This window comes from Bacillus rossius, chromosome 16 (assembly GCF_032445375.1).
Source record: "Bacillus rossius redtenbacheri isolate Brsri chromosome 16, Brsri_v3, whole genome shotgun sequence".
Lineage (NCBI taxonomy): Eukaryota > Metazoa > Arthropoda > Insecta > Phasmatodea > Bacillidae > Bacillus > Bacillus rossius.
Genome location: NC_086343.1, coordinates 22,384,993 through 22,412,866, shown reverse-complemented (window position 1 = coordinate 22,412,866; position 27,874 = coordinate 22,384,993). Strand labels below are relative to the sequence as shown.

Below are 27,874 nucleotides of genomic sequence, written 5' to 3'. Positions count from 1 at the left end.
CATTCATAATAATTAAACACACAATTTTCATACACTAGAAAAATTTTAATGACATAAAAATCATAAAAAATTTTCAACATTAAACATGACAACATAAAAACACAGATCTGCATATAGTGCAGCCTTGATCACAGGGTAACTGCAACCCTGTTCTCTGAACACAAATAAGGGTTTAACTTACTGTTTCCTGGCTGCCTGAGGGGCAGAGTTTGGGCCTGGTGGGAGGGGGCATGCACTATCGTTCCCACACTTGTGGGTACAGCTGGCTGACCAGCTCGCTCGCTGTGCGACCTGGTTTTGAAAAATCGCTGGATTAGTCACGGAAGGTCACTGCCTGTCGTACATTGATGTTACTCGCCTCCTTTTCCTGCCGAACTCTGTAAAACCGCTCTCGTCTGTACATCATCACCTGGCAGAGGGATGTCAATAATTTTCTGCATCGCTACGCTCATCACACCTGTCTGCTCATCAGGGCCGGCACGTCCATATAGGCGAACTAGGCAACCGCCTAGGGTGCTAAGTAGCTGGGGTTGGCGTAGCATGACACATAACAGCTGATACAATATGTTTAACGATTATTGAAACTAGATGAAAATGGATTTTTGTAACAGTTTGGAATGTTTATATTGATATAAGTAATTATTTAAAGTTCACGGTGACCTGTTTATGATTTGTAATAAGTAAAAAAGTAAAAAAAAAACACAAGCCTACTTACATTTGATTGTTGACAAAATCTTAGGCTTACGTGTTGTATTTTGAGGCAAGGAAAAGTTTTTTGTGGTGTCCGGCGGGGGAGGGGGGGCATTAAGGTTTTTCGCCTAGGGCGCCAATTTACCTTGCACCGGCCCTGCTGTTCATTACATTTACTGACACTCTGTAGCACTCTATCCACCCAGTGACCAAAGTCCCGGGAGTAAGGGTGCGGGTACATGGGACTCTGAACTTCTTCAGGTAAACTTGTTAAATTTTTACGTGTGGTTGAAAAAAACAGTCTAAACATGTTTCGTTCGAGGCCATTTCTCATTCAACCTAAACAGGTTGGCAAAAATGTTAAGAACGATTGTCTGTTGATTGTTGACAGTATAAACAGTCATTTGCGAAAAATTCAAAATGGAGAATGTTTCTGACACAAGTTCGTGTAATATTTTACCTACTACAATAAAAAATATCCAAGTTAAATATTTTATTGCTTTAAAATTGATGCTGATGGTAATTCTCTAACAGAGATACACGTGCCCAAATAAATACGATCCACAACACATTCATTCGATCACAGTAGACAGTCGGTTTTGGAGTGGAACAGACTTTATTCTAACTGCATGTAACCATACACTTTCGCGCTTGTATACACATTTACTTAAAACTGTTCACCTAAAGTAGTTCGGCATTCTACGAAAGTTAGCCAGGAACAGTAGCTAGGCTCCATGGTGCTCACCCCGGACAGTTTTTCGAGCTTTTTATTTTTTTTATTTTTATTTATTTATTTGTTTTCCATTGAGCCTTATTTTGGTAGAAACCATAAGGCTATGGAACATGTCATTTACATATTTACAGTTATATATATATATATATATATATATATATATATATATATATATATATATACATACAGTTTTACATACATAGTTTTAAATACACATACATATTAGTTTTACATACATATACCTTTGAAGTAAAACAAACGATACAATTTTTTCAGATAATCTGAATTACAAATATAACATTATTTCTTTTATACATACCCAGACATGATATGTCAAGCAATTTATTATATTTATTAAGTAAGAAGAAGAAAAAAATTAAGCAGGATTTAGGGTATAAGGATATTGTTGTTGCTGTAGCCAGAATGCTTCCCCTCTTTCAGCAGTATACTCCATTAAGTCTTTTAAATTGTAAAATTGATTGCATACAAGTGTATTTTTTATGGAAGCTTTATATTTATCTATGTTGCTGATTTCCATTATTTTGTAAGGTAAGCTGTTAAATAGTATTCTGCCAATGTGCTCTATTCCTATTTCAAATTGAGTAGTGGTGTGTTGTATGGGTCTTAATTTATTGCAGCCTCGAGTATTATGATGATGGATATCTTTGTTTCTTTTAAATTTGGTTTGGTGTCTATAGCAAAAAATTAATGTTCTGTATATGAATTCATACTTAAATCAGACTACCTAGGCCCGTGTGCATACACACAGGCAATACTTAGGCTCGTCCTCTGTGTAGCTCCTCGGGATACACTCGTTCACTGCGGCTACTCGAAGCACATTTAAGAAATACCTCATACAACATGTCAGTTTTTGTTAACAGAGCTAAGTCTTTATTAATTTAGGGTGTGAAATTCGTTCGAAACATTTTATTCTTTATGAGTTTTTAAATATTTTTTTTTGTCATTTCATAGTTATAATTTCCTAAAATAAACTAAGTGCAAATAAGCAATGTACAACACTTTCATATGTATGGAATTTTTTTTTTTAGTTTGAAGAAAAAGTAGGGTAGTTTTTACCACCTCCATTAAGACATGAAAAATACAGTTCTACACGGGGGGTTAATTATTACAAGTAGGTGTAACTGAAGGTGTAAAATGGGATTTGGTGGCAACTGCACCACAGCTTCCTATTGTATAAATATTTTGCAGCCTTCTGCTGGACTGACCGATCGGACATCAGCGAGTTGGAAAGATAGTTAAAAAATAATGTAAGAGAGATAATGTAGCCTTAAATCTACCTTATTTGGGACAATGAGAGAATCCAGAATCAGTCATCAACATCGAGTTAGACGTGAATCATAAGGACTTAGGTTTGAAATCTATTTTACACATTGTTACGGTTACGGAAATACAAGTACAGAGAGTACAGCCAAAATGTATTAATTAGAGTTAATTTATTAACTACTATGTACAGTTTTACTCTATTACAAAAATCTAAATCACTGACCACAAATTAATCACACTTTCATAAGTCCACTACTTACTCTCCCCACTGGAGCTCGGCTCTCTCTACTGTTCGTCTCTTACCACAGATCTCGGTCCTAACCCACAAACTCACGCGTCCGCCGCTTCGTGACACCGTCCCCGATGCTCTGATCTTCATACACGAGTCCTTCTCTCGTCGCCCACTAACGCTCGCCAAGGGGTCACACACCCTCTTCACTTCACTCTCATATAGCTCCGAATATTCACCGATTCTCACCCACCAGCGGTCGGCGTCACCTTATGTACGTCAAAGTCCCACCCTGAAAACTTCTTGTACCACTACCGAGTTCTGACTTAACACTCGAAGCTGCGAGAGCAATTGCGCCTAGAACCCTCCAGACAGACAAGAGAGCAGGCGCCTAGACTTATCGGGACAGAAAGAGGCCCGCTAATGGGGAGTCAATGTACAGGAAGTTTAAGGGGTATGGATGGGCGTTACCTGTGTAGCAGCGGGGTTTACCCCAGAGATAAGTGCGGACAGCGCGTCGTTCCAGTCATCTCTAGCCGCCTTGTGACAATAGATTTGGTTCAAACTGCAAGTGTGATGTGGGAGATCGGGGTAGGTGCTAGCAGTGCTGATAAAGTCTAAGGGCTGAGTGAGGCAGGGGGCTAAGGTGATGACTTCGGTAAAGCTGAGGCTCTAACACCTTCCTGATAAAAAGGGGAGGGGGGAGTAAGCCCTTGACAATTCTGTCGTAATTATAATTGCCCTGGAATTAATAACTGGATATGTAAGCCACTCCCATTCTACCCTTAAAGGGCGCACATGCGGGAGGACTGGTGGAGAACGCCGACCAAAAGGCTTGGAACAAAGCTGCCGGTGTGACTCACGCCACTGGTGGCCGGCGCATCACACAGAAAATACGTTTGTTTGAATCACATAAATATTTGTTTATATAATATGGCGAAACAGATATTTACTTGGCGGAACAAAATATTTTGCTAGTTTAACCAAACTCGGTAAGTAACAAAAATAATTTGTTACACCTAACCAAATATACAATTGACAAATTGACAGATTAATTTTGTTGGGTCAACATAATCTTTCCTACTACAAAATATTTGTTTGAGTTAACAAAATTATATTTATTTCGCCATATATAAACAAATATTTTGTTGAGGCGAACAAAACCTTTCTCTCGGTGATGCAGATTGTGAGCGGCTCGGCGGAGCGAGCGGCGAGTTTCGGAACGCGGCCCGGAGATCGATAGCGCCACGCCCGGGTGTGTGAAGATGGCGCGTGTAGGGGGAGGGAGAGGAGACGTGCTGCGCGCGCAGCGAAGGGCGGCCAGCGAGTCCCAGGCAGCGCGCGGCAGGGCGCAGTCGCGGACAGGCGCTGGACGAGGCAGGACGACGATGGGCGCCGCCGTGCAGTGAGCGACGTCTGGCCAGCTGAGGGGTGGAGGAGGCGTGGCCGGCGAGGCAGCGAGGACTGTGAGCTCGCGCGCGAGTCCCCAGGAGGGTCCGCGATGACGCCCGGGGGGTTGACGCCCCACCAAGAGGAGGAGGCAGTCCCCCAGCTCACCGCCGCCGCCGCCGCCAGCCATGTCTCCGGGGGCAGTTCTGCGTTCGATCATCTTCTGGGTGCTGCTGATGTGGCCCGGTGAGTTCCCTTCCGGGCCCGAGCAGGCTGTGGCTCCAAATACACCCAAGTCCTGACCTAGATTCCAAGTACCAAATCCATAACTCAACTGTGTCAAAGTAAGCAGGGCCGGCGCGTCCATGTAGGCAGAACTAGGCAACCGCCTAGGGCGCCAAGTAGCTGGGGGCGGCGCAGCACGACACATAACAGCTCACATGATATGTTTAACGATTATTGAAACTAGATGAAAATTGATTTTTGTAACAGTTTGGAATGTCCACGGTGACCTGTTTATAATTTGTAATAAGTAAAAAAAAAAAAAAAACACAAGCCTGCTTACATTTGATTGTTGACAAAATCTTAGGCTTACGTGATGTATTTTTAGGCAAGGAAAATTTTTTTGGGGTGTCCTTGGGGGGGGGGGGGGCATTAAGGTTTTTCGCCAAGGGCGCCAATTTACCTTGCACCGGCCCTGAAAGTAAGAATACTTCTCAGGAGAGGCAAATATATTAGAGAACGATGTTAAAAGAACAAATAAATTTCCATCCGAAGCGATAATAATGCTCGTTTCTAGGCAGCGATCAAAGCCTGTCTCATCAAGATCGCGCGCTAGTTCACGATTTGCAAGTCAAATATAGCATAGCGCGGCATCAGCAAACACTGTCGCTGAGCGGTGCGAGTCATCCAATATGTTTGTTTACTGGTTTAGCAGATGATGTACCTACCAACAGGAAAAAAAAGTACCTTTATGAAATACGTTTTACGAGATAAAAATGAGTATTTCTCACGAAAATTAGCGCAATATTTTATAGTTTAATTGATGTATCATTCAAGTATAATATTTTTAAAACGTGGAAAAGATAATCAAATATTTAATAATTTGACTTTATTTATGTTATTATGCTTATTAATGAGCGCAGGTAATACTGGAAAGCTATTCAGGTTAATTGTCTAGAAAGGACTTCAACTATTGAAGGTATTGGAGCAAAACAAAGCATAAATGTCCGGGTAAATTCCGAACCCAGTATTACTGCTAACATTATTTTGTAGTGATCGATCTGTTTTCACGTAAATATACAAATTTAAAAAATCTGTAATTTTGCATGAATATTTCTGTTCCATTTACAAAAAAATAAAATAAAATTACAGCGCATAAACAGAGGCCTTCGTATAGCCACACCTGGACTTTGGGATAGTACTGATAGCGTTTCAGCATCCGCTGATATACCTAACGAAGACATGTCGGGAACTGACTTAAAAAAAAACTCAGAAGGCACGGAATTTGACCTCTTTGATGCTTACAACGCTTTGCTAGCAGCTTCGCGGACGTTGTCTGGGAATAGTTGAATTGACGAATGAGTGAGGACATGTCGACGAATTCAGGCTCTAGAAATGGTGATGTAAGACTGTCATAGCATTTTCTCGTGATGCAACGCATGATTTACTGCACGATGTTCGCATGTTCTTGTCAAAAAAAAACATATTCTCTACATATCCTCCCTTAAGGTCCGTCTGTTCCCATGTTCTCTCTTCACTAAATAGCTTTTCAGAAGCTGAAAACACATGAAAGTATCTAGATCGGACTTGTACGTACAGTGAAATTTTAATTTTCACCTTCAATGTCTGAAACTGACGAATATCATCATACATTACAACTTAATTCTAAAAATTAAATATCGTGACTTCAATAGTAGCTACATTAAAAAAATATTATTAACTCCGAAAAAAAAAGGATTCTGATATAAAAAAACCCATGAAAACTGTTTATATATAATTTATTTGGTGAAACTTATGAACTAAATACGCTACTGATTATGAATGATTATTTTTCGAAGCGATACCGCTGATAATCTAAGTCAGAGATGTACCAAGTGGTAAGAGGTTCAGCATCTTTGAGTCATATAATGCAGACACATTATTGACCAGTTAGACGATGTGGAGCATTCAGGCAGCAATGCGATAAATGGCTTCTGATCTCTGCGTATAACTTGGGAAACGGTAATTTTAGGTACCCTTTATAAGTCATTAATCTTGCAACCCTTCATTGCAAAGCACCATTTATACTATATTATTCTATATCATCTTCGAATATCTGGTGACGATACAGATCCAACGAAGCTTCCATCGACTTTACTCAATATTTTAGTTTCTCGTCAGCCACTTTAAAGAGCAAATGGTAATAATTATTTCGAAATTTAATTTCAATTTCATTCAAATGGTTTCGAAGACTATTCGATTAAAAAAAAAATTGGTTGTCTGTGAAGTCGGTTTACGGACAATAGTTTAACGTGACAACGTCATAACAAAAAAGTGATGAAATGATTGCATACTTTATTAATAAAAATTGAATCATTTTTATTGAATTATCACTATTTTGTATGGATAAAAAGAAGGAGTGAAATGAAATCTACAATTTAATTGATAAATTTACTTTTATTTGCACTCATTAATTCAAATATGTTTATTACTTTAACGAACAGATTATTTTAACTATAACTTTTATACATGTTTGCTATTTAACTTCTTCCAATCTGTGTTATTCTGTTAAGGATAGGACGATGATAGGAAAAGTAGGAAACGAATGGGAGTGTTTCAAGTTTAATGTGCCTCGAAAAAGTCAAATCGATGGTAGTTCAAATCGAGTGGAAGAGAGATAGATGCGGCGCAAGCGTACAGTTAACGCAACGGGACACAGCGTAACGGGACAATGTGCGTAAAGGGACACTTTTTCGTGCGTGCAGCCGGCGCTCATAGATTTATTAGACGTTGTCACGTCAAAAAACACTAACTGTAGATTTCTTCGACATTAAAGTTAAATATCATCCTTTAGATGCACTGCAAGTGTGCCGTGTTAAATTTTTCAAGGAAGTATTAAATTACTGCCAACAAGATTAAAGGAACATGTCTAGGGCTACTTACAGATAATACACTGCAGCATATGGTATGGATGGCTCCACAACACGTCCGCATAGAGCAGTAAATTCCCTTCTGAGCAACGTCACACTCAACCCAGGTGGTCAGCAGACAAGTGCTTGAGACGTGAAGTGCTCTTAAAATGACTTCTTATCTATCTAAACGCATGGGCGTCGCACTCGCAAGGATATATATTTTTGGGGGGACTGCAATAAATTGATTTAGTTGTTGAGGAATATCCATCCCCTGGAAAAAAAAAGCAGGGGGTCCGGGGGTTATCCCCCGGGAAAATTTGGGGTTTGAAGGTGCAAAAAGGTGGTTTTTAGGCATTTTTGTTTCCTAAATAATCTAATTATAGTTGGTTGCAATATATAATTTATTTTTTATAAAAAAATATTTTCAGGGAACAATTTTGTAGAAAAACAGTGCTCAGATTACCACGATTGGACTAAATTCACCATGCGCAACATATGGGTTATATCACAGAAATCATATTTTTAATATAACTACGAAATTAAATATATTATTGGAGGGGATGAAATTGAAGACTTTTATTATTGGGGGGGGGGGGGAACGTGTCCACCCCCCCCGTCCCCCCCGGTTGCAACGCCCATGCTAAACGTAATAAATAAATAAATAGGTGTAGCTTTGTGTTCGGTGATTCTCACAGACGAAGGACGTAGAACTCGAGAAGCTCCATTACCGCAGCCTCCGGTAACTCGTGACATTGTGCGGTGCGCAGAGCTTCAGGAAAAACAACGCGGTTTGAAAACTACTTAAAGATATCCGAGTGGGGGTCTGTTTACGGAAAGCATTTAAGAATTCGCTGAGGGTCTAAAAGTACTTTTGATTTCGGATGAAGTTTTTAAACTGTATTTTCAGAAGTGTTAAAATGGCTAAAACGAATGTTTTCAGAGTAATTATTTTTAGGCGTAAAACAACCACTACAGAGTCTTGAAAGCACTTAAGGGACTTGCATGACACCTTTATCTTCATTTCTCGGCCATATAATGTTATGGTCACCGCTCATGTGCACGACGAGAAGACTGCGCGCCAGTCCAGAGGAGACACCGCGCTAGAAGCACCAGCGAGCGTCGCGCTTGTCATCCCGCCTCTCTGACACACATACACCCCTGACTAGGCGGGCCCTTTACTACTGTGACTCCTAACAGCGGGCTGGAGGGTCGGCTCGGCTTGGCCAGTTTGGACGACAACAACACACACGTTGCAACCTGTCTGAGAGAAGTGGGCGGGGGCGGTTGCAGTTTGGGAGGTTCGCCCGAAACGACCTCCTGACCTCCGGGTTCGACGGCAGTCGTCCCCGACGGTCTGGCTGTCTTGTCGCAGCGCGTGTAAGGGCCCTTAACGTAAATCCTGCGTGAATATAAAAAAAAGCCAGTCACGGGTACTGTCAACAGAAGCGAAAACTTAAAACTTTTTTTTTTGACGTGACAACGTCTAATAAATCGATGAACGCCGGCTGCACGCACGAAAAAGTGTCCCGTTACGCACATTGTCCCGTTACGCTCATTGTACGCTTGCGCCGCATCTATCTCTCTTTCACTCGATTGGAATAACCATCGATTTGACTTTTTCGAGGCACATTAAACTTGTAACACTCCCATTCGTTTCCTACTTTTCCTATCATCGTCCTATCCTTAACAGAATAACACAGATTGGAAGAAGTTAAATAGCAAACACGTATAATAGTTATAGTTAAAATAATCTGTTCGTTAAAGTAATAAACATATTTGAATTAATGAGTGCAAATAAAAGTAAATTTATCAATTAAATTATAGATTTCATTTCACTCCTTCTTTGTATCCATACAAAATAGTGATAATTCAATAAAAATGATTCAATTTTATTCATAAAAGTATGCAATCTTTTCTTCAATGTTTTGTTATGACGTTGTCACGTTAAAATATCGTCCGTAGACCGACTTCACAGACAACCAATTTTTTTAAATGTGTAATATGACATCATTTCGACGTCAATGGTACGTAAGAAAATGATTTTGGTATTGTATCACTAGCATGTCGGTGAGGCGAACCCACAAGTTTTGCCCCTACCAATACTAACTTTAAAATTAGAAGAATAAAAAAAAAAAGAAAAAAATCTTAACCTCAACTTAACTACTTACTAAAAAATATTAGCATAACTCGCAATATGTACCACACGATAACGTTAAAATTTCCTTGGAAAATAAAAATAATATACTTATAACTTTAAAATTATAAGAAATGAAGTTTTATCCTTGAAAAAAATCTGTTAAATTAAATCCACAAATAATCAGCATTCACTACGTAAATAAATAAACAAAAGAAAATCGCTCAGCGCAGTCAATTTAACTTCACTTACTGCTACTACAGCATGTCGGTGACGCGAATTCACAAGATTTTACCCATCCAAAAAGAGTCCAACACGCACATGATACAGTCGAGTATATACAATGTATCAGTGTATATATGCGTATACATGTACACAGGCAGCTGCGCGTCGCCAGTCTGGCGCAACACGTCACTAGCATGTCGGTGACGCGAACCCATAAGTTTTGCCCCTACCGAAAATCGCTCAACGCGGCTAAAGAATTTTTCACTTAAATTAACTCAAGAACATATAAAATGTTAAAAAAATTATTGTAAGTTACAATAGTACACACACATACACACACACACACACACACACACACACACACACACACACACATATAACAAATCATAAACGGAAGGAAGTAATAGTAGTCCTAGACTACAAGAACATTATAAAATAATGTCAAACACATAGTAATAATATGAAACAATAAGTAAAATACAAATCGCACGAATAATAATAAAAAAAGAGACTGTTTGGTACTTTTACTATGCTTAGCAAGTCACTTTGACAGTAATTTTTGTTGTAAAATATATTTCCTTTATTGTAATATTTACCTAGTGCATAACATTTTTTGAAGAGTAGGTAGAGTTTTAATTTTGTCTCAAACCGTTTAGTACTTTCTCTAGTACTTTATCAAAATCCCTTGAAGAAAAGAACATACCGTTTGGCTCCGGAATATATTAATTAAACGAAAGCAAACTGCTTGCTGTACTTTTATTTTTAACTTATCAAACTTCTTTTCTGCTGTTTGTTGGCTGGGAACATGTTGAAATAAAACTTGGTTAATTATATCATACCCATTAATGTATTGGCACTGTGTATGTACACATTCCTATCGTACAATATGACCTGATTGTTGGGGAGTTACATACGGTGACATGCAATTTATTTACTACCTACACTTGGAAAATAGTCAAATATTCCTTACATGAGAGTTTAAATATTTTATTTCGAATCGAATACGTAAAATAAATTATTTGTTTTGGCGTATTTAATTTTTTTGAGTATTCGCACAGACCATGTAGAACAATTATGTTCTTATCGAGTCGGAACTGATACCAGTGGAGATTTATTATTTTGTTCATATTTCTAAAACTGTCGAAAAACTGCAGTTTTTCAGTTAATTTTAGATACGATAGGGAATAATATATATTTATTTATTTTCACAACTAACGGGCGATAGTTTCACCTCCAAGATACTCGCATACCTAGTTGACCCTGACATGACACGGCCTATCTTACATTCGTATTTGTGTAACTATTTAATCACTGATGGACAATATTTTATCAAGACAGTATGAAGGAACAGATCCAAGGTATCACGTACCGCGGTCATGAGCACATGCGGGAGACGACGGGACATCCAATATCGTATAGTGCGTACCCGAACCACAACGGGTTCGAACCCACGACCCTTTGTAAAATAATTATCGTGACACGTTTACGATCACGATCACAGGCAGGATGATGGAAAAAAAAACAAAAACAAAAAAAAACAAGGAAATATTTTGTGGGAGTTGCTTGGCTTTTGGGTTGTAGCTGCGTCGAAGGTGAATATATCACCGACGTTTCGGTCGACGTTGCGGTCGCCATCATCAGGGAGCAGTTACCTACTGAGGTTCTTGGAAGTTCTTCTGCTTTTTTAATACTCTCGCCTGAGTCCGGAAGAGTGTTTCCCGATTGGCTGCAGCAGTGTTGCCCTCTCACGCGAGTTTATTAAAACTTGCAATAACCTCAGTAGTTAACAGCTACCCTGATGATGGCGTCTGCAAGATCGACCGAAACGTCGGCGACATCTCTTCGCCTTTGGACGCGGATACAAATCAGAAGCCGAGCAACTCCGGACAACGGCCTCGAAAGCCTGCGATCTTTTCAAACACTTCGTACTTGTAAAACGTTTGCTTGTGACTAGCGACACCGCCCTGGCTTCACACTGTTAACGATCTGCTAATGCGGCGTCATTTGGATTCAGTAAGTGAAAGCTTCGCAAATAAATCATTATTTTCGAACCGATTTTAAAACTTAAAAAATTGATTACTGTGGATCATCCTTAGAAAATAGACATTTGCTCTCGCAGAATTTTTCTGTAGGCCTTTTTAAGACATATTTTCCGTAGTTAACTCATTTGAGGGAGCAGTCATGTATAAGTCAGCATAAGCCACGTAAGCGCCCCAAAAGCCTAATTTTACGACTTGATTACAAAACACTGAGATTTATCTACTTTTTAAACATTAAATTAATAAATTCTAATGTTTAACGAGCAAGATTGTTACAAGACGCATACAACCTTTTATAACTCGTAATGACACATAATTACTGACATAATAAGCGTATTTTAGGTCATAGACAATGGTATGTACACATCCACACGCGGTTAACCATACTATCCGAGTATCAGTTTCATCCAATAGTTAGTCTATGTAGTAATGTTACGAAATTATATAGAACAAATACCAGGGCCTGTAAGAAACACACAAACAGGAAATTTTATACAGATTTATTGGTGATTTATGAAAAAACAAATTAAATGTATTATGTTCCTACATAGTTCCCTTTAACAGAAATACATATTCGACATCGGTAGAGACCTGTAAAATTCACGGATTCATTTCGCGATAGGATAGAGTTCAAATACTTTTGACATTATTTTTCTTCAGTGATTGGGCCACAGTTTATCCTTAGGACTCTGGGCCAATGAAAAATCTTTAACAGAAGAATTAGCGAATCACGATCATTCCAGTCAACAGGTGTTACGAGTCGGTAACCAATCAGCAGATGTAATTCGCACGAGTGCATAGAGGATCATGAGTCTATCCTTTAGGGATTTGAAATCGCGAATTTTACAGGTCTCTATCCATCGGATAGGAAGCTTTTTGATCCCTTCGTGAAAAAACAGAAGCCAATTGCGCACGTACTGTTCGACCGCAGAGTCGTCTTCAGAGCCTTCCCCTCCTGGTGCCTCCTTCAGTGGACCAGACATGAGGTGGTCACGTGGCCTGGATGTCGTCTTGCACTGACGCTGGTCGCCTGACGCCCGTCCATGGCTCTCATGTTCCACTTTGTCACGACCGTTCAGAAACTTCTGGGCCCAAACAGAACACTCAGAGGGGCATCACCGAACTGGACGTTGGAGTCTCTTCACAATTTCGCTCGATGTCGCCAACGGTAACTCAGTCGCGCAACTGACGCCATGTGCTGTTGCAGCGACACTGAGTTGACGGTAGTGAGTGTTGAGGCCCCCCTCTCCCCTCAACCGTCACCGCTGCCAAGCTCACCTCACTGCTTCAGTCCAGTCAACCGTAGTCCTGTTGGGGGAGCTGAATTGTTGCCCCTTAGAAGGGCAGCCCTTCAGGATTTTTCTGGCAATGGTTTGTTTGTACAGTGACTGGAAGGGCAGCCCATCCAATTTCTGAAAACATGTTTCTTTAAGTGTTTAAATAATCCTGAAAACTTGCCCCTTGGAAGGGCAGCCCATCAGGATTTTTCTGACAGTAGTGTTTTTGAAAGGTTGTCTGAATTGTTGCCCCTTGGAAGGGCAGCCCATCAGGATTTTTCTGACAGTGGTGTTTTTGAACGGTTGTCTGAATTGTTGCCCTTGGAAGGCCAGTCCTTCAGGATTTTTCTGACAGTACTGTTTTTGAAAGGTTGTCTGAATTGTTGCCCCTTGGATGGGCAGTCCTTCAGGTTTTTTCTGACAGTTGTTAGGTTAGGTTAGGTTAGGTTAGGTTAGGTTAGGTTAGATTAGGTCACTTTACAAACATTTCAGTCGCCCCTTCCTGTTTATATTTGAATGACCCTCGTGTTAGACTACCTGAAGGATGTGTATGAGTATTCTCTAAAGACACGAAAAAATAAATAAATAAATACAAGGGCGTTTGTTTAAGTTCACATAAAAGAAGCTTGCATGAACTACTGACTGCCCAGCGGAATGACAAAAGTCAAACATTACCCTAATGAAACATTCACGCAATGTTATTTTTTTTGTAGGTTGCTTACTTGCGGCTTCACTCGTGAGTTTTTGTCCCTGATTGCATCAATTTTCCACAATCAAAACGCAGACTAAAACGTACTTCAGTTCATTTTTATTCTCTCGGGCTGCACTCCAGCATGCTCATTGTTATTTTGTTTATTGTCTATTTGACGCATGACCTGAAGCACTCAAACCTCATTTATTCGCTTGTTTAAATGCACACACACATATACACACATACACACATATATATACACACTGTTGGCTTGTTTTCAGTCGCAACTACAATCATTTGCATTCCACAGTATCGTTTTTGTAAATTCTGCGTGTTTCTTAGTGGCATGTCTACTGTGGAAACATGTATACACACATACACACAATGGTGTGTTGATCAGGAATTTGACGAGAGTTTTTCTTAAATCTTTAAGTATATTTTAAATAAATAAGTACGCGTGTATGTATCTAATTCTGGCCGTGCTCAGTTTAGTTCATAAATTCAATTCTTTAAAATGTTGATTACTCTAGTCTGTGTTAACTCAAAGTATAAACTAGATCAAAGATAAAGCTAGTAACAATTAAAGAAAAAAGAATTCTTGGAACCCTAAGTGATGATACTAAAACTTCTGATTATAATTTTTTAACCCACAATTTTGGTATATTACACTTGTAAAAAAATCAAAGAGACTTAAATTATATACATTTTTTTAGAATAAACAAATCATCCACGCTCATTTATGATTACGTTCATAAATTTCAAAATATGCATTTAAAGTAGTCAAAGATGCTACGGGTGAGGCGGGGCGAGAAATGAGTTGGGGTACTGAGACACTGGAACAGATAGATATGGTTGACAGGTTGAGAGCAAACTGCAAAAATATTTCGATGTATGTAATCCCAGAACATTCATGATGATCTCTCCCCCTCCACCTAATTTTATTCTGTATATTTTCCAATTTTGGAAATAAATTCGAACATTTAACGTAAGATCAATTTGTCAAAGTTAGCGAAACGCACAACACTGATTTTACCACAAGTTATCTTCAAAATCAATATAAAACGTCGAAATGTCACGAAGCATAAGGGCAACGTAGTTAATAAATAAATTAGACTTGTTGAATATAGATAAGAATTTTTCTTGAATTATTTATTATTTTTCGATCTGAATTTTTTAATTTTTTTTTTAGAAATTTTCGCATTGCCGCAAATGGCAGTTTAAACAATTAAGTTATACATGTTAACTTAAGAAAACTGATGTTTACGCTGTTTCACCACTATCTATCTGATGCATTTTTAGAAAATATTCTTTTACGGTTAGTTTTGCATTTGCGTATCAGGAAATAATATTTCAAACAGAGAACCTGAGTGGATGAGGGAAGGTTAAATAGGGAGTCAGAAGTTAAGACATTTCGAATAGTAATATCCCCTTATTTTAACGCATTTCTGAGGTCTTTGAAAGTACCTTTTTATATCTCCTTTTATTTTAAGTCATTAGGTTTTTTTATTTTTTTGTGTGTTTCGGTGGAAATATGGGGGGGGGGGGCAGGTAGCTGCTTCATACCATTCCCTTAGGATCACCACTGTAAAATTTTACTCTAAAATATTATTTGATTTTTCCCTCTTAACCCAACATAAAGCAATAATGATAGGGAATATCAGATTGATTTATTTCTGAAGGATATGTCTGCGATAAGAATAAAACCCTTCAATGAGTAGGGACCGGAAAAATTCGCGGGTTCAATGACCTGCAGGATGAACTTCATAGTTCTACGTACGCTCGGTCAAATGTCACCCACCCATTGGCTGCTGTCTTGTGAGACGTACCAACGTAGCAGCCTGTGATTCGTGTAAAGCTTTGGTTGGGTGTTTCTCATTGGCCCAAAGTCCTCCAGGTGAGTTGTGAGCCAATAGCATAGGCAGCACTGAGGTTTAACTATTTAAATTTTAGCCTATCGCGAAATGAATTCGCGAATTTTTCCGATCTCTATCAATGAGTAGCTATTAGTTGAGTGTGCTTGCTCTCATGGTATCAACACAAATTTAAGGGGATGATACGTTGTGCTCTGCAAGATTGCACTCAGGGGCTCAAATCTGTGGAAAATCGCAGGGTGTTTGGAGTGGAAAAATAAAGGGGGGGGGGAGAGATTTGCGCGTGGGTTTTAACCGACACAAGTCATCTCCGGATAGGGTGCTCGATTGTTGTACACTGCCCATATTTCGACCTGTAATGCATGCAATGAGCAGTACCTTTAAAATGTACAGAAAGTTTTCCAAAAACCATGGCTCTGACGTTCACGTTTGTCAACCCCCGTTTCGCAGTCGGGATTTGGCAAGGGCGTGCGAGGCCCCCTCAGTGAGGGGTGGGGTGTGGGGGTTAAGGCCCCTGTTCCCCCCCTCCCTTCCCGGGATCTACGCCCATGACTACACCCCCCATCCCTACTGAGGCTCACGGCTCACCGGTCGGGTGAAAAGGTTGTATGTTTAAGCTGTAAAGTGCTCGGAATGTACTTATGTGTTTGATTGCTATTGTCGGACTATTAGGGGACGCACCACAACGCCGAACGTACAATAACGCCGAAAACCATAACGCCGAAATGCCAAATTGACCTCAACGCCGACAGCTATAAAACCGCTGTGTACCACAACGCCGAATTACCACAACGCCGAAATACATTAACCCCGAAAAATGTCATTTGCAGGACTACCACAAAGGTTAGGTTAGGTAAGGTTAGCACACAAATTCATTCAGTTGTTTTTCATTTTGCTCCTGTGGCCCCCCCTCCCCGCAGTAACATTTTTCGGCGTTACTGTATTTCGGCGTTGTGGTACACAGCAGTTTTCTAGCTGTCGGCGTTGCGGTCAATTTAGTATTCGGCGTTATAGTATTCGGCGTTATTGTACGTTCGGCGTTGTTGTGGTATTTCGGCGTTGTGGTAACGACCCGGACTATTACACCTTCTATTATTTCAAGGCTGCAGCCAGGATTTCGAGATGGCGGGAGTCCGGTACAACCATTATATCCTTTCTATGCGAGAAACATTTTCCCCTTCCAATTGAATTTTAAAAATAAAACTCTTTGTCATACTCATTTGTTACGGTAAGATGAGTCATCACACTCACTTATCTACCCTACTTCAAATTAAAAAAAAAAAAAAATGATGAAGTCAGTTGTCGACAAGTTGCACAGACCAGTGTCACGTGGCCGTTTTCATATCGCTCGCCGCTCACAGGTTCACAGGCTCATGAGTTCGACGAGGGTTGTTTGGGGCGGTGGCGGAGGGGGTGTTTCCCCGGAGGCGTCGCCATGGCAACGCGGCCGCAGCCTGCCGCCGCCTCCCAGCCGCCCCCAGGCCGCCCCCGACCGTCACTGGGTCACGCACGTGCCCCATTGCGACACAGCACGCGGCCCGGTCGAGCGCTAAGGGCGACACTGCGTCGCCCGTCGCACGCCTGCTCGCCTCTACGCGCCGCGTGCGGTCTTCTAGTCGGCGAGACTCGTAGCGGGGACCTTACCGTTTCATTTTTTTTTGACGTGACAACGTCTGATAAATCGATGAACGCCGGCTGCACGCACGAAAAAGTGTCCCGTTACGCGCATTGTTCAGTTACGCCGTGTCCCGTTACGCACATTGTACCGTTACGCTGTATTTATTCTTTTATTATTAAAAATGTAGCATCTGTCTGCGAGTGCAGTAATAATAGGTTATGTTAGATATTTGATTACAGTTTATTTATATGAAAACTTGTTCATAATTATATTTAAACGAAAAGTTAATGTGGTTTTCATTGCTTATTGCAACAATAATTTCGGCAATAAAGGTTAATTATTCTTTCTTGCATTTCAAAAATCTGATTACTAGTATAATTTCAAGTATTTAATATTTTAATATAAAAATAAAAATGATTCAATTTTATTCATAAAAGTATGCAATCATTTCATCAATGTTTTGTTATGACGTTGTCACGTTAAACTATCGTCCGTAAACCGACTTTACAGACAACCAATTTTTTCCCCTAGCCTAAGTTAATCTAAGTGTTAAAAAAAAGGGGGGGGGGAGTCCAGGTTAAGGGAAGACCTAAGTGTGTCTCAGGCCGAAGCCTATACACTCTACCATGCGGGGTATTAACCATGCAGAACAAGGGCACGTGCATCGTGTGCTTATTTGGGGTTTATTGGCCAGCCATGCACCATTTTAGTCATGACTGACGCCCCTTAGGTTGCCTTAGCTTAAAAGCTAACTAAAGTGACCCAGGTTAAAACCTGCATAGACACAGGGAAAACCCTGGGCCGGGTCATGCGGGAATCAAATATCATGCATTACAGCAAGCAAGAAAAACTACTGGACAAGAGGGAAAAAGGTCCAGGTAAGAATTGTTGGGCGGGGCTGAAAGAATCAACCATGCAGGGGTTGGGCGCTTGGGCCTTGCGGCCCGCATTATCAACCGTTTCATGAAGGAATATTAAAGAACTACACACCCTGCACGTCCCTATTTTTAATTTCTAAAAATGTCCGTAAAAACACAAGTTTTAGTCTTTTTCACTGCCTAAAAAAAAAAAAAAAAAAAAAACACTTTATAGAATAAACCGTGGAACTTAACTGCTATTCTTAATCGGACACTTGTGTGGTTTGTTAATCGCACGTTAGCACCTGAAGTTCTGCACACCGTTTGGTGACCCAGCCAGGCGATCACCTTAAAGGGGAGAGAGCTAGCAACTGAAAGAAGCCATATTGGTTTCAACAGTCACTATCCCGTACCAAAAATTTTATGTTTAATAAAAAGTTTGCCATTGTTATGGAAGATATCGCACACCAAGACATTTACAAAGACCACAGAATTTGGTCTATTGACAGCATTAGTACAGTTGTAGTCACCTCCAAAATTAATTCAATATAAAACGCCAAATACTTCATAGGGTAAAATATTTATAGCAGCCAATCACTTTTAGCTTCAGGCATTCCATTAAATTTTATGAAGGCAAATTCGAAAATTAAATGATTGAAATTGGTTTTTGGATGAAATCGAGACGGCGTTCTTCGGTTGCCGTATTTTACCCTTTAAAATACATTGAATAATTGTAACGCTACTTCACATAAACTTTGCAATGTTTCTGAAACGTCGTGGAAACGAGTCTAAAGCTGCACGGATTGTTCTAGCTTCACGCTGGTAGCACGCCGAGAGCGGGTAGCAGGCACTGGACCGAAAGTCATTTGACAGAAATTTCGGAGAAACGACTTTCGGACTAGAGCCTGTTCGATCTAGTACCTGTTCGGTCTAGTGCATGTTCGGTCTAGTGCATTTCGGTCTAGTGACTGTTAAAACTAGTGCATTCCAGCCAACTGTCTGTTGCCAGAGTTAAGGCGTATTCCCAGCAAGATAAATTTTCAATTCATCGGGCTAGTGCCTTTCGGTCTAGTGACTGTTAAAACTAGAGCACTCCGGCCAACTGTCTGTTGCCAGAGTTAAGGCATATTCCCAGCAAGATAAATGTTCAATTTTTCGGTCTAGTGCCTTTCGGTATAGTGACTGATTAAACTATTGCATTCCAGCCAACTGTCTGTTGCCAGAGTTAAGGCGTATTCCCAGCAAGATAAATTTTCAATTTTTCGGTCTAGCGCCTTTCGGTCTAGTGATTTTCGGCCTACTGCCGCGTTCCCCCCCAAGGACGAAAAGAAATGCACTGTCCGGGATTAATTCTGACGCAGAAAATTTGAAATGTACTAGACCTTTGTATGGTCAGAATCCACCGAGCTACAGCGGCAGTGATTTTGCTGAGCCACTGAGATTAGTTTCACAATTCAGTTGAAAGGAGTAATGAACAATAATTAAAAAGCTCTACGATATCTGGCAGATCATCTTGTTGGCTTCTGTTCCATTCATCGTCACAAACACGAGAGTTAAAAATTAATTTCAGGTATCTCAGATTTATGAGTAAATTCCTTGACCTCTTTCACCTACATGTCATGTAAAATTTGGAATGACACACCTTCAGACCTACAGGAGCAACCATAAGTCTTCCTTCTTCAAAAACAGTTTAAGGAACTAAGAAAATAATAAAATAATCGATGTTATAGTTTAATAAAAATGGAAAAGATCTGTAATGAATTTTTCCTTTTTCAGTAAGGCTGTGGAAACATTTTTCTAACACCCCATTTATATTTTGATATTGATGTAATTTTTTTATTACAATGATGAATTGAGTGTGAAAATATTGGTCGCGTTCCAATTGTAAAACAGCCAATGTAGTGAATTTTCCCTTGAATAAATAAACAATAATAAAAATGTTACGATAATAGTATCTGATAGTTGGATTCTGGGCTGGTATATTTTCGTGAATACTTTAAGCACGAAAACAAAATCCCATGCAGGGGTGATTTGTTTTATTGTAAAAAGTGCCCCATCAAACACTTTTGAGATGAAGACAAGGGCTGAGAAGGCAACTCTTTAATAACACAAAGAGAGAAAAAAAAATAAATCGCTGCCGTTTCAGTAAAGTATCATTAATGGAAATATTTAAATTCTTCATTACAGAAACATTGAAAGAGAAGTAGATGCAAAATCAGGGGATTATCAGTTATATATCAAGAAGAAAAATGTAGAAAGACGTGGTTAATTTCTGATTCTTAGACTAATCACTGAACGAAAGATGATGAAGACAAATCCACCTAATTTGAATTTTTATGTCTGAAAAAATAATCTTCATGCATAATGATTGAAACAAAGTTTTTAAATATTTATAAAGAGTATGAAACGTAATAAATTATAGAAAAAAAGATCATACACAGTTGAAAAAAATCCGAAGGCAGCGATAAGAATCCAGGAGTACAAAAGAAAAACAATGATAAAAATTATATTTTAAAAACTAAAAAAACATGCTTTATACGTTGTATGAACTAAAAAGTAAAAAAAAAACTTTTAATTGAAGTAATTTGTTTAAAAGCGAAAGAATGAACTACAATTCCGTATAACGTAATACTTTTTAATAAGCTTAAACTAAGAGTCAAGTAATAAACAAACCAATTAATTTTTATGAAAAAAAAAGCGAAACATCGAGCAGAGGGGATCAAAGAAATGTTTGAACCGGAAATAACAAGAGGTTTCCTGATGACATCGTGATAGTGGAAAAAAAACAACATATAATCAAGACACAATTTTGTATGGCTTGGAAAAGACTACGAGAGATTGATAACACAAGTGAATAAATAAAACAAAACACTGCTCGGATCTGTACCTGGAATTGGTTACCATAGGCACAACATGGCGGAACGGCGATTTACTGGCCTGCAAATACAACAGTGCCATTCTTTTTTTACACGCCAAACACAACTTTAGCAAAAAATAAACTTCCAGCAGACCTAAAATAATTCGTAGCGCCACTTAAATAACATAGTAATTTTTTCTCGTGCCACCGTTTCTACGGTACTAACCGGCCGTCAAAGCCGGTCAAATAGGGCCGCATGTACTGCGTTGATTATAGATAGAGTCCCGGAAAATTCGCGGATTCAATGACCTCCAGGATAGACTCCAATATCCTCTACACACTCGGGCAAATGCCAACTGTTCATTGGCTGCTGACTTGTGAGTAGTCTCGACTGGGTGGCCTGTGATTCGACACTTCTATGAGTGATGGTCTCTAATTGGCCCTCAGTCCTCCATATTAACAGTGAACCAATGGCAGAAGCAGCTCTAAGGTATAATTATTTGAATTTTAGCATAACACGAAGTGAATCCGCGAAATTTCCGGGACTCTAATTATAGACCAGAAAAATTCGCGATTTCAATGACGTGTAGGATATACTCCATGATCCTCTATGCACGCGGGAAAATTACATCTGCTCATTGGCTACTGACTCGTGACACCTGTTAACTGGGACGCTAGTGATCGATACTTCTTTTGTTAAATGTTTTTCATTGGCCGAGTATCATTCAGATAAACTGTGGACCAATCACTGATGCAGTAAAAAGGCAAACGTTTTTGAATTCTAGACTATCACGAAATGAATCCGCGAATATTTCCTGTCTGTAGCGGTGAGTCTTTCTTCCCCACGGTCAACAGATAACATCAAAGGCGGACATTTAATTTATAAACGCCTCCAAGTACTGCTTCGCTGCAGTTTTTTTTTCGAACTTTGAAAATAATTCCGTGGGCGGAACCCCGAAACTATATTAAATGAAGATTTACGCGGCGATGCCTAACGCCGATGCCCACCGTTTGGGAAAAAGTCAAACCCGGGTTTATGTTTAGGTTTGTTTGCCTCAACAAAATATTCGTTTGCATATGGCGAAATAAATATATTTTGTTAATTCAAACAATTATTTTGTAGTAGGAAAGATTCTGTTGACCCAACCAAAATGATTTTGTCAACTCAACTTGTATATTTGGTTAGGTGTAAAAAAATCAATTTAGTTACTTGCCAATTTTTGGTTAAGCTAACAAAAAATATTTTGTTACAGCAAGTTAATATTTGTTTTCGCCACATATAAAAAAATATTTGTTTGATTCAAACAAATCTTTTTTCTCTGTGTGGCGTGTGGGCAATTTGACGTACCCGTTGAAGCTATCCGGACAGATGGGACGATCAGGCGAACGCAAGTACGCTTCTGCAATGCCCAAGCCCAGACAGCGAGACGTGAGGTCGTTACCACAACGCCAAAATACCATAACGCCGAATGTCAAAATTGACCGCAACGCCGACAGCTAGAAAACTGCTGTGTACCACAACGCCGAAATAACAACTGAATGAATTTGCGTGTGTTTCTTAAATGTACCTTGACGCCGAAATACTACAATCAAACCTAACCTTACCTAACCTAGCGTAATATAACCTAGCCTATCCTAACCTAACCTAGTCTAACTTCACCTAGTCTAACTTCACCTAGTCTAACTTCACCTAGTCTAACTTCACCTAGTCTAACTTCACCTAGTCTAACCTAACCTAGTCTAACCTAACCTAGTCTAACCTAACCTAACCTTTGTGGCAGTCCTGCAATGACATTTTTCGGCGTTAATGTATTTCGGCGTTGTGGTATTTCGGCGTTGTGGTATTTCGGCGTTGTGGTGCGTCCCCCGAGACGTGACCCTGCCGGTTTCATCTGGCCCTCGCGAGCGCTCCATGGTCGGAGGGCCGCACCTCCTCCGTCGACGACCCAGCAACTTCTCTCTCGAGGCCTTCTTTATTCTCCTAACCTAACTTAAAACCTAAGTGTATTCGGGAGGGGTCCGGGTTAGGGGTAGACTCTCAAGTGCGTCTCAGGCCGAAGCCTATACGCTCTAATCATGCAGGTGTTAAGCCATGCAGGAGAGGTAGCATGCATCGTGTGCTCGGAGGGGGATTGGCCAGCCCTCGCACCCATCCAGCATGTTATCAGTAGAGACCTGCAAAATTCGCGGTTTCGATGGCCTTCAGGATAGACTGCACATACCCCTTGTACACTCGGGCAAATAACGCAAGTTCATTGGCTGCCGACTTGTAAGTCGTCTCAGCTGGTTTGTCTGTGATTCGATCCTTCTTCGGTTGAGGGTTTATAGCTGGTTGAGATTCGTTCCAGATGAACAGTAAGCCAATAGCAAAAATATCTAAGAGGTATTTATGTGTTTGAATTCTAGCCTATCACCGAATGAATCCGCGAATTTTGCAGGTCTCTAGCATGACTGACACCGCTCACTGACTATACTAGACTAAAAACTAGATAAGTTGGGCCCAGGTAAAACCTGCCTGGACACAGGTCTCGAGGCCTCGAAGCCGCCTTCAACAACAACAACAACAACGACGACAACAACAACAACAACAACAACAACAACGACGACAACAACAACAACAACAACAACAACAACAACAACAACAACAGGCGCGCCAACCTTTGCGACCCGAAACTCACGCATCGTTCACAAAATTTCTCCAGCCAAAGTTCTAGCATTAAAAAATAAAATAAATATATGGGCTATTGTTTTTAACATCTCTAGTATAGAGTATAAAAACCTTGCAATTTGGGCTTGTAAAAAAAAATTAAACACCAAGATTTTAACTTTTAAATACAACATCTGGGGTTAGTAAACAAAATAACATAAAAAAAAGTTAAAAGGCATAAAGCCAAAATACAAAGTAACACGTGAAAACGAAAAAAAAGCAACCTTTTGTGGCAACGAGTGACACAGAGATTTTTTAAATACTCGTTAGCGATGTGTAACATTTAACCTCGACAACGAGAAAATTCAAGTTTTCTCATTCATGTGTTCACACTTAAATTACGAAAATCGGACACGAAATTGAACGTAGAATCCTATAGAATAACGCCGAGCGTGATAAATATGTACGCAAATCGTGTTTTCAACTATGTATATTTTTTGACGCGAATATCACGTAGTTTCCGCACCAGCCTCTATAATTCACTGCCGGAGCAGCTACGTCGACTATCGAATCATTCCATTTGTAGATAGAAATTTTAAACAATAAATGAAACGGCTCCATTAAAAGCGAAAAAGACTTGAAAAATACTGAACCCCGGCTTTGAACCTTACTTTCGACAAGGAATTTTATTAAATACCGCCCATCTTGTTAAAATTAATTAAACAATTAATACTATAAAATATCCCTTTGGCTTTGTTAGCTTTGCAACGCACCATTCAACACAGATGGTAGCACCGTGGTTACACATTTCCGTCCCATTTAACTTTCGTTCCATTCACGAAATTACTCCTACCAAATACCGTGGACCCATTGATTAATGAAGATGAATGTCATCCTGCAATAATTTATTTATAATTCGAGATTATGGTAAAGGTTACTGTCTCTCTTTATATTTCTTTATATTTGGCCTTAAATTTTATGGACTGGCAACATACTTTTAATTTGAATGATGTAAATTGAATGGTATATTTCTTAACGAGTAATACACAAAAAAATCATAAATCACTTTATATACATGTCCAAATACTTCCAGAGAATGTATATTATATTGTTCTCAAAATAATTAATAAAGTTAAATAAAAATAAACAACACTAATGTAAACTCTGTGTTTAATCTGAAAAATAAATATTTCTTAAAAAACACATGTTTTCAATGAGGAAGATCGACTTTAACAAATCTGTTTATGCATGTGAATGACTTGTATACCAATAAAACATCCAGCCATTAAACTGATGCCTTTTATTTTGACATAAGTAAAGCCTTTGATACTTGCCAACACAGTTTTATTAAAAAAATATCCATTTCAGGCCTTGAAAGCAATATGTGGCATGGTTGTTTAATTATTTTATCAACATATGCTTGTCAGAGATGCAAATACACTATTATCAAGGTATTTTACATCTCATCTACTCTTTAATATTTTTATAAATTATATTAAAAGCTAATAAAAAACTCAGAATTATCATATGCTGACGACATACAATTGTATAACACCGTTATTGGAAAATATGATTACGAAGCTCTTTAAAGAAATGTTACAACTGTTCAGACCTGGTATTCTAATAATAAAATGTCTCTGAACTATGAAAAAAACTATAAACTGGATTAACATAAGAAAAAACTCATTAAATAAATCATAATCAGATAAAAAGTAATGACATTTATCGTGTTAACCAAATTAAAGACCTTGGAGTAATTTTGGATACCAAACTTTATTTTAACAAACATGCAGAAAATAATATTAGCAGCACTTCAAGAACTTTATGTCTTATTAAATTAGAAAAATTCTCTGCATCAAAGCCCGATTGTATAGTTTGTATATTCTTCACCCTAATTAGATCCAACTAGAATATTTTTCTGTAAATTGGAATTCGATAACTAACACTGATTCTAATATATTTGAAAACATATAGAAAAAAGTTCTTAGATTAATATTTGAAAAATTTAAGTTTTGACAGTATTCATTAGTAAATAATATTAGTAAAGATAACAACTTGTTGAATGGAAGTGTAAAAAATTATAACTGTTTTTGTAATAATCTAGAATATTTCATTGGTAAATGATTAAGCATATATATATTTTTAAACTTTTATAAGCTAGAGATGTATTTTATACACCATATTAATCTAATTCAATGCCTAGTTTCTGTTAAAGAGTTTTTTGAATACCATACAAACAAAATAGTTAATATAAAATTTTTATATCTATATAATTGTTGATATATATATATATATATCTTAATATATATAAATCTCGTGTCACAATGTTTGTCCTCAATGGACTCCTAAACCACTTAACCGATTTCGATGAAAATTGGCATTTAGGTGTAATATTTTCCAACTTGAGAGATAGGATAGTTTTTATTTCGATTAATGGTCTTAATCTTATAATTTTAGAGTTTTCTAATGTGATGTATGTATGAGTTGGCAGAAAATCACCACGGCAACGGCTGTAGCGTTGTTGATGCTTCATTCGTCTCCATGGCAACGACTATTTCATTGTTAGTGTAGTCCTCATCACTCATTAAATACAGACCACCAATTTTTAGATATATACAGGTAAATAACTATACACTGGTAGAACAAAGTCGGTCGGGATTTGAAAGTGATATAAATTATTCAAATTAAGAAGACAATTACTAACTACATCTGATTTCTAAAAAGGTCCCCTTCACCAAGTCAACTGATTTCGATGAAAATGGGCATTTATGTGTAATTTTTTCCAACTTGAGAGATAGGGTAGTTTTTATTTCGATCAATGGTCTTAATAATTTATAATTAATAATAAACTGATCATCAATGTTGATTGGTGTTTAAGCCCAGGAAACAGTGGGTACTTCGTCTCCATGACAACGTTGCGTGCTCGAGAGTCGGGAAACCATCGGTGCTATTCGTTTTTTCTTCGGTACATTACAAAGCATTGTATTAAATTTTTGTCAAAATTAATTAATTTTCATTTTATTTCATTTATTATAACTGTAAATAAGAGATTTGGTCTCATTTCCCCCTCCCCCTCCCCCCCCCCCCAATTAATACAACCGTGCGAAGCCGGATCGGGCAGCTAGTATATATATATATATATATACACATGTATGTTAGTTGCGCTGTTTCGATTTTGTCGTAATGTAATCCATAGCCTACGTATTAGTGTGTATGACTTCTGTTAATCTATATTTGACGTTTTTCTTATGTATTTATATGTAATTGTTGTTTTTATATGTACCTATGTGTCATCCTTTAATTTGCTTACCGCTGTTGTGTGAACAATTAAACGTATAAAAATATAAAGCAAAAAAAAATATGAAGAGTAGATAAAAAATGTATATAAAAAGCATACATATAAAATAACAATTTAATCACATCTCAATTAAACTTACACATAAGAAAACCAACTAAATATATATTTTGTATAAATTATATGGATATATTAAAACAAATTCTAAGTTTCCAAAACGTAACGTTACAAATGAACGCTGAAAAATTGTTGTTTTCATAACGGAAATTAAAAAAAAGTATTTTTTAAGACAGAGTTTTGTGGCGAATTTATAATTAGAAGTTTTACTGCAACTGTACACAACCTTCTTCATTTTTTTTTTTAAATTGGCTGCAATGTTGGTGAGAAATATAGATTTATGTCAAATTAGACAAGTCAAAATTTAGGTGGTATGGTTTGTGCAGCCTTGAATTATAATGATAGTACTTCCGCAGTGTAAGAGGAGGTCAGTTTAAACCATCTACATAATCTGGTTACTATCATGCTTAAGGAAGGTAAGGTATATATATATATATTTTTTTTTTAACACGGCTTCACTTTTTTACCGAATGAGGAAAGGGTGAAATTATATTGGTTTGCAGTAGTTGTTTTAAAGTGTCCAATTTAGAGTCTAGTTTGTTCAGTTACCATCGATTATAATCTATTTATTCTGATTTAGAGTGCGGAAAGAGGTGAAAACAACGTTTTAATACAGGCCGTCTTCGCGCTTTCCTTCATTGGTTCGTCGAAAATTTGCCAAACGGCCTCCCTCAACCGAGTCAAAAATGAAATAAAATGAAATAAAGGAATAGAATGGGAAGGGGGGTTAAACGCAAGGGGGGCCAAGGCTCCTGCAGTGTTTAGGCCCAGCCCCTGGGGGGGTCGATACAGCCACACCCCCTTCAAC

The 27,874-nt window shown here is 38.5% G+C and overlaps 1 protein-coding gene across 1 annotated transcript in view; it reads left to right on the top strand.

Moving 5' to 3' along the window:
• Positions 1-4,262: 4,262 nt before the first annotated feature.
• The window catches only part of LOC134540230 (acetylcholine receptor subunit beta-like 1), a 55,021-nt gene continuing 31,409 nt past the window's right edge, over positions 4,263-27,874 (top strand). Inside the window, exon 1 of the mRNA XM_063382844.1 lies at positions 4,263-4,571. Within this exon, the coding sequence (XP_063238914.1) occupies positions 4,514-4,571 (58 nt within the window). The 5' untranslated portion in view covers positions 4,263-4,513. The remainder of the gene's footprint in view (positions 4,572-27,874) is intronic.